Here is a 7776-nt window from a genome sequence, read left to right on the forward strand (position 1 = left end):
ATCTCCACTGTTGTCCCTGCACCACTGCAACGGCCAGCAGTGCTGGGTAGCCCTGACACATCGCTGGTAGAAATGGGGCTGGGGCCTGGCAGGAGCTGGAAGGCAGACAGCCATGAGGAAAAGGACACATAGCCTCAGTAGACTGGACAAGCTCTTTAATACCTGGCTGAATACCAGTGCTGAAATGCTCCCAGCTGTGCCTGACAGCTGCACACACTGCAGAGTCAAGCATCCACCACCGCACAAAGCGCTGTTGGTGAGGCAGGCCTATGGCTCCTCCAGCCCCCCTCCCTTTTTGGTCAAAGGGTGGGGGCAAGCCTGCAGGAGACTGGGAGGACTGGGGGGGCTAGCAAGCCTGGGTGCAGCAGGCACAGTCCAGCCCCGTGGGCAGGGTGAGACCAAGGAGGACCCCCAGGGCCCAGGCAGCCCTGAGGGGTGCTGCACAGCTGCCCTCCGCAATCTGGAAGCACGTCCTCTGCCCAGCTCTCACGCAGCACTTTGAAAGCAGAAAGGTTACAGAGCTGGCCAACTCCATGGTCTGGAAAAGGTGGGTGGGTGCCCACTGCAGGCAGGGCATCCTCAGACTGTGGCACTGGGGCTCCTGAGGGGCTCGGGAAAGGCAGGTCTCTCCCTGACAGAGGGTGCCACAGGGATGAGGACTCAGTGGCAGTGGTCCAGCTGTTCCTGTGCTGGAGACACCACCAGCCACTCCCAGCAGGGTGTAGGGGGATGCAGAGGGAGCAGGCAGTGCCATGATGGGATCAAGCATTAGCACTCGTCACTGCCTCTGTCCCTGTTAAACTTCCCCTGGCAAAACCCATCCTCCAAAGGCTTTCTCCAGGTACCGGGCCACCGCCAGCGTCAAGTGGTCGTTGTAGGAGGCCGCCACCAGCTGGATGCCCAGCGGCAGCCCCTCGCGGCCCAGCCCCAGCGGGCACTGCGTCACCGGCAGGCCCAGCACATTGAAGATGGCTGCAAGAGAGAAGGGTGGATAGATCAGAGTGAGCACAAAGACTGGGATACATCACTGCCTGGCTCTCCCACCCTGGGCAGGCAGCTCTGCCATGCACAGCACCAAGATCCTGGGAGCTGGTGCTTCATGCAGCAGTGCAGACACATGGTGACAAGGGACAGCACTGGCCAGAGATTCCCAGTGCCCACATCATGTGTATAAACAGCATCCGTGAGGGATGGCATACACTGTGGCATGCCAAATTTGGGACATTCCTGTGCCAGCACCAGCTCTCCATCACTCCACAAAGCAAGACAGCACTGACACCACATGGGAACCACACAAGGGGCCCCAGGCTGTACCCCAAGAGATGGCAGGTTTCAGATTCCTGCTAAACTCCAATATCGCACACACAGTCACACCTGCCCTGCTGTGGACAGGCACCTTTGGCAAAAGGTAGAAGATGCCACACGGTATGAAGCACGAACAACCCTCACTCCAAGACAAGACACCTCTCTTTGCTGCACAGTCCACTGTCAGCAATGCAAACACTTTGGATACAACACCCCAGCTGCCACAAGGAGATCATTTTGGTAGCCCTAGCTGCAAACAGGAGTCAGGGCTGCTCACCTGTGTAGGCAAAATTGAAGGGCATGCAGATGGGGGAGTGGTGCTTGGGGGCGATGGTGGGATGTGAGGGGTAGAGGAGCACCCCATCTGGCCCCAGCAGTGCCTCCATCTCCTCCTGTAAGCTCTTCCCCATGCTCACCAGCTTGGCCTTCCCACTGAGGTTGAGGTTCACCAGCTTCTCTGTCAGTCCCAGGGCTGCAGCAAAGGGTAGAAATGGGGACAAGAGCACATGAGAGGACTGTGGTCTATGTGGGGCAGAAACAATGCCTAGCCACATGCAACATCCCCTGCTTCTGGGGTGGCTCCCCAAGTACCCCTTCCTGCCAGCAGCCACAGCAGATTGCCCCTAGCACAGCTTTCTGGGCACCATTCCCCCAGCACTGCCAAGGGACAAGCATTCAGCCTGCCCCTTCCTTCCAGCTTTTCCAGCCAGTGGGGCTGAGCAGAGCTGGCAGAATGACCCCAGCACTCATTAGACAGCAGCACAATGGTGTTAATTAGGATTCTCTAGTACCTGCTGCTCTAAAACAAGATCAGTGCAGACCCTGACTGAGCCCTCTGAGCCCCAGCAGTTCTGGTGTGGCTCACAGCAGAAGTGAACCCTGCCCCCAGCTCCATCGTCCTCACTTCTTCCCCCAAGGTACCCACTCCCATCTATCAAAGATCCAGACTCCTGAGCTAGCCTTCAAAACTAGGCTAAAGCTGCTCAGGGCAAACCCCGAGTTCCTTCACTGGGCATTGGAAGGGCAATACCTCCATTTAACAACCTGCCCACCCCAGCACTGCCTGTGCACTGCCCAGGGCCCCTGCCAGCATTACCGATAGCCGGGAGAGTGTGAGAAGACATCCCCACGAGCCACTTCATCAGCTCCCACAGCGGCCACACTGGCTTCCCATGGTCCCCCAGCAGGTCTGTGAATCTTTGTGCCTCCTGTAACACACCCACTCCCCCTGTCAGCAAAGCCAGCATGCAGCAGGGAGGCACAGGCTGGCAATGGACAGTGAAATTTCAGTTATCTCATCATCCCAATGTGAGGTGTTCCCGCTTTCCCACAGGAGATGCCCATCACGTGCTCCACAGCTGACACTGATCCAGGGCAGCAGCAGGAGCATTTTTCCCTCCCAGAGACAGCAAGGAGATGGAAGAGCCCCCCCAGAGCAGCACCCAACTGACACAATGCAAGGGATAATGTCCAGAGGCATTTCCTCCTGTGATATGACGACTGGACCTGGAAGAAAGAGGCAGAGGAGCCAGACAAGCCCTCCTTGGTGTGGTGAGGTTGGGCTGTTTCATCACTGCCTCTGTGCCAGGAAAGCATAAGTTATGACACTCCCAGAAGTTTGTTTTATTACGAAGTACTTTCCTGCATGCACAGATATAGCGCAGCAGCTGCAATGCCACGGAAAAATTACACAAGCAGGCTCCTGCTGGAAAGCTGCTAGTCCCCTGCCTGTCTTGGCATCCCCAAGGGTGTTAATCCCAGCCTACAAGTCAGAAGACACAGCGTGGGGCAAAGAGAAAGGCAGGATGGCCCCTGCTTGGTTGACTTACCAACCTGCATGGAAAAGGTCAATGTGCCAAAACAACCTCCCCCCTCCCGATTACCACATTGCTCCTCAGCTGAGAGCCAGGGCCTCAAGCCACAGGACAGCAAAGGAGAAGGTGCTGTGCAACTTTAGAAAGAGGTGAAAGAAGAACTGGGAGGACACATGGAGCAGGGAAAGCCCCTGGGTAGGTTTGGGAAGCCTACAGCTCTCCACAGCTGGCCCCGAACAGCTGTTTCTTCCCTGCTGCCTCCAAAGCTGTGCCTCTGCCAACTCACTCTGACACACCTGTCCCTCACTGTCCTTGGATGACATCATGGCTGACCAGATCTGAAAGGAATACTTCATCTTGTGGATTGCCACATGCTGAACCCGGACTCCAAGGTCACTTTCAAGGTGCTCCACCACCTGAAGGGAAGAGCAAGGACGGGTTGGTTTCCATAAAGATTTGACACCTGCCATAAGCCAAAGGAAACTACAGAGAAGAGAGTAAGAGGACCTACTCGCAAGATCTTCCCCTTGTGTCTTCTTTAGCCCCGAAGAAGAAAAAGTTCTTTTTACTTTTTAACCCCTGAAAGCATAGGACTGGGATGCAAGGCTGCTTCCCCAGCCCTTAATTTTGCCAGCTCCTGCAGGAGCCACACACAGAGCAGCTCTTTCCCCTCCCCAAGGCTCCTTTGACTGGTCTCCCCAGGTTCTATCTTCAGGCTCACCCCAGTGAGTACCATCCTCTGCTGCTTCCTACCTTCTTTTGGGCCTGCAAGATCTCCTTGTCCACAGGTGATACAAAAATGGACCCACCATCATGATCCATGCAGTGGAATTTGATTTTCTCCAGCGCCACCTTCTCATTCAGTTTCAGCCTGGGAAAGAAATGGTGCTTTGTCACAAATCCATCCCCAGCTCCTCTGCCGCTGCTAGAGGTTCTCACACGCTTGTTATGTGTCCTCAAGAGACCCTGCTCTGTCCCTCAGAGTGGCAAGGTGAGACTGAAGACACAGACACCTACTGTCCACAACACATCCAGCTGCTCACCTGCCCCCTCAGTCCCATCAAGTTTCTGTTGGGAAAGTTCCCATTTCTCCAGAAGCACCTTGTGACTACAAACCCTGGCTGCAGCCAAGGCTGGGATTGCACAAGAGCCTGGGAAAAAGCAAAGTGGTAATGGAGAGAGCAACAATGTGCAGGCTGTGGCAAAAAGGAGGGGTGCTCCATGTGCCCCATCTCCACTCTGCTCCTCACTGGCACACAGCATGGCTGCACTTGATTGCACGGACCAAGAACTGAAGGAACTGAACTGGCCATGATGTGGGGATGGAAAACTCCTCATTCAACAACAGGAAAAAAGGTGCTGCAATATCCAGGAGCAAGGCCAGCTCTGGGAAGGGTGTATGGAACAGAACTAGGAAGCAGCTCACTGGTGAAGGGGCACCTATCAGTCTGCCCAGGCTGCCGGTTCCTGGGAGCACGTGGGTGCTAGGAAGGGCAGTCCCAGAAGCCAAGGTCCTGCTGAAGCCAACAGCAGAGGAAAGAAATCAGAAACAAGCAAGTGGGCGGGGTGCAGACCTGTCTCGTACAAAGGTCTCATACACTGTGAGGACCACAGAGCTGCTGACTCCAGCTTGGAGCAGTGGGAACAACTCACTTGCTGACCCCAGGGCCGGCCATGACTCTCAACACAGGCTCCAGGTCCTCTGCGTAGCGGCACATGGGCCCCGTGCACAGGTAGCTGGTGCGCACTCCCTGAGCGTTGGGGAACTGGCCGTCGTTGGGCACCACCCCTGAGAGCAGAGAAGTCAGACACTACCCTGAGTATTGCCTCCAGATGGGGACAGCCCTGCTGGGGGTCTGTGGGTGCACGGAGACACGGTTCCCCAGGGACTGTACACCCCACAAGTGCTGATGGCAAGGTTCACGGGGTGGGGATGGGAAGAAAAGCACCCAAGTCAGGACACTGAAGGACAGAGAAATATCCCAGCAGATCCCAACCTTGTGAAAACATCCCGTGCTGAGGATGCAATACTTGGGTTAACCCCAGCCTATCTCCCATGTGCTAGCATTCAGCCATTGGTGTTTGCTTCCAAACTGCCAACCCCAGCTGTGCTTCCTCAACAGGCTTGTCCCATACAAGAAGTTACCTGACTCCTTACAGCAATCCCACCAGCAACCAACACAGAGGTGTCCTGAAGGGGTTCATCCCACAGCCCCCATTCCATCTCATGGTGTTTCTGTTGATGGGGAAGAGGAGGAGACCCCAGCACCCACCTTACCTGTTGTAGGTTTATGGCCAAAGACTCCATTGAAGAAGGCGGGCATTCGGATGCTGCCACCGATGTCAGAGCCCACACCTACCACTGAGCCGGCAGCTGCCAGGACACTACCCTCCCCACCTGCACAGGAGAAAACACGGCAAAACCCCACAGATTTATGGTGCAAATCATCCAGGAAAGCAGGAACACCTCACAGGGAGAGTGGGGGCCTAAAAAGCAAGAGGGGTGGGGGGACAACACCTTGGCTTTAGTGATGGGTAGGGGATTGCTGGGGTATGTGGGCCAAAGGGATTTGCCTGCCAAAGTACAACAGGGCAGGCTGAAGCAATGTCAAATGAAACACCCAGAAGAGGCAAAGCAGCTAGACCTCCCAACAGCCTACAGCAGTGCTCAGGAAAGAGGCCTGTAAGCTCCGCAAGAGCCCAGGGACACGTTAATAGCTGTGTGCAGAGACTTGGAACTCTCCCTCACTGCATTTTAACCTGCCACTCATGCAGGACCGTGCCGAGGTGCTGGGGTTCACCTGAGCTGCCGCCCACAATCCTCTGCAGGTCGTAGGGGTTGTTGGTCCGCCCGTAGACCCTGTTGCTGGACTCGTACCACATGCAGAGCTCGCTGCAGTTGGTGACACCCAGCGGGATGGCACCTGCCTGCTTCAGCCGTGACACCACAGTGGCATCCGAGGTGGCGATCACATTGCGGCGGTTGACCAAGCCAGAGGTGTTGGGCATCCCTGTGGTGCCAAGGTCAATAGGAGGGAGGCATCAGGGCCAGTGCCCTGAGATGACCCAGAGCTGCAGGAAGCAGGTTACCAGTGAGGGCTGCTCCTCTGAAGCACCTCAAGCTCTGTAGCATCTGTGTGCTACAAATGAACACAAATGCAGAAGCCCAGGCAGGGCTTAGTGCAAACCAGGGAAAGGGAGACTACTTCCCTCCAAGCACCTGCCACAGCCACCCACCACTCTGGGGAGCACATCAAGACCTGGAGGCATAAAGATAAACCCACCATAAAGAGAAAAGGCCTCCTTAACGGTGATGGGAACTCCCAACAAGGGGAACTTCTCCTCCAGGCAGTCATCGCCAGGACCCTCCGCAAGCAGCTTATCAACCTGCCGGGCTTCCTGCAGGGCCTCCTCGAACCTGCAACAAAGCACCCGGAGATGTTCTGGCGCTGGATCAGACAGGAGCGGGGTCCCCACAGGGCGGGTGGACCCCAAGTGCGGCAGGAGCTTGTGGGGGAAGTGAGACTGCCTGGTGTTTGCCGGAGCCGGGAGCGGCATCCCGGCCCGGCGCTGCTGCGGTGGCGGCGCGGGGATGCCCGTGCCCCCGGCAGAGCGGAGCGGTCGGGCTGGGGCCCGAAGGGAGCCGCTGCCTCCTCGAGGGTGCCCTCTGCCTCCAGCTCACCTGTCCTTAACCACGGCATTGATGAGGGGATTCACCTCCTTGATCCTCTCCACGTACGCCTCCACCACCTCCACGCACGCCACCTGGGCACGGGGCACAGCGGGTCCCGCCGTCAGCCGCGGGCGCTGCGCGCACCGAGACCCGCCGCCCGCGCTCCCCCTCCCCGGGCCGCGGGTGGTACGTGCCGCGCGCGGAGAGCGGCACCCCCGCTGCCCGCGTTCCCCCGCCCCGGGCCGCGGGTGGTACCTGCCGCGCGCGGAGCAGCTCCGCGAGGCGCCGCGCGGGCAGCAGCAGGAGCGCGTGCCGCGGCGGCGGGACCGCGCGCGGAGCGGTGCGCGCGGGGCCGGCGCGCGGCGGCGGCAGCAGCGCGAGCAGCGCGAGGCAGGCGCGCGACAGGAGCCGCAGCAGCAAGGCGAGACAGCGCTCCGCGCGCGACAGCGCCATGACGGCCCTGCGCGCGCCGCCCCGCCCCGCACGGAAGTGACGTCAGGGCGACGCACCGCCCGCGTTGCCGTGGCGACCGCCCGGTGCCCGTGCCGGTGCCCAGGGGCCGCAGCGGCCCGGGCCTCCCCGGGAACGCGGCCAGGCCCGGCGGGGCGGGGAGAAGGGCGGCCTCGCCCGTCTTGTGCCTCGTGCGTAGCGCTCAGGCCCGCTCTGCCCGCCCCGGGCCGGCCCGCTTTTCGCTCCGGGACAAAGGCAACGGCTCAGGGGCGCACTCGGCAGGCGAGCTGCGCTGGCGCCAGGTGCCAGCGGCGCTCCCGACGGGCGGCGTGTGCGGCTTAGCGAAACGCGCCCCGGGCAGGGCTGCCTGGCCGGTTGCGGCGGCAGCCCGAGGCGCCGGGCTGAGCCCAGCAGCCGCAATGCCTCGGAGCTGCCCGCGGTAATGTCCCGTGCCGGACGGGGAAGGAGACGCTTCCCTTTCCGGCAGAGGTTGCCCGTCCCCATCCAGAAGCCTGTCCTCTGGGTCAGACTGTG

General features: G+C 59.2%; 1 protein-coding gene across 1 annotated transcript; it reads right to left on the minus strand.

The window, feature by feature from the left end:
* Positions 1-138: 138 nt before the first annotated feature.
* On the minus strand, positions 139-7291 carry FAAH2 (fatty acid amide hydrolase 2). The gene is made up of 11 exons (XM_074551417.1): positions 7048-7291; positions 6802-6884; positions 6404-6537; positions 5921-6130; positions 5398-5517; positions 4773-4908; positions 3873-3990; positions 3416-3535; positions 2402-2513; positions 1583-1777; positions 139-972 (listed from the first exon to the last, which is right to left on the minus strand). The coding sequence occupies exons 1-11, from the start codon at positions 7243-7245 to the stop codon at positions 797-799; spliced, it is 1602 nt and encodes a 533-aa protein (XP_074407518.1). The 5' UTR covers positions 7246-7291; the 3' UTR covers positions 139-796.
* Positions 7292-7776: the final 485 nt, after the last annotated feature.

This window comes from Zonotrichia albicollis, chromosome 14 (genome assembly GCF_047830755.1).
Source record: "Zonotrichia albicollis isolate bZonAlb1 chromosome 14, bZonAlb1.hap1, whole genome shotgun sequence".
Lineage (NCBI taxonomy): Eukaryota > Metazoa > Chordata > Aves > Passeriformes > Passerellidae > Zonotrichia > Zonotrichia albicollis.

What these genes read in the sequence shown, in the direction of transcription:
- FAAH2 (XM_074551417.1), bottom strand. Translation starts at nt 7,245, where the DNA reads ATGGCGCTGTCGCGCGCGGAGCGCTGTCTCGCCTTGCTGCTGCGGCTC. An exon ending in GATTGTGGGCGGCAGCTCAG is followed by an intron (nt 5,518 to 5,920) that starts GTGAACCCCAGC and finishes TCTCCTGTGCAG; the next exon opens with GTGGGGAGGGTAGTGTCCTG. An exon ending in TCACACTCTCCCGGCTATCG is followed by an intron (nt 1,778 to 2,401) that starts GTAATGCTGGCA and finishes CCTTTGCTGCAG; the next exon opens with CCCTGGGACTGACAGAGAAG.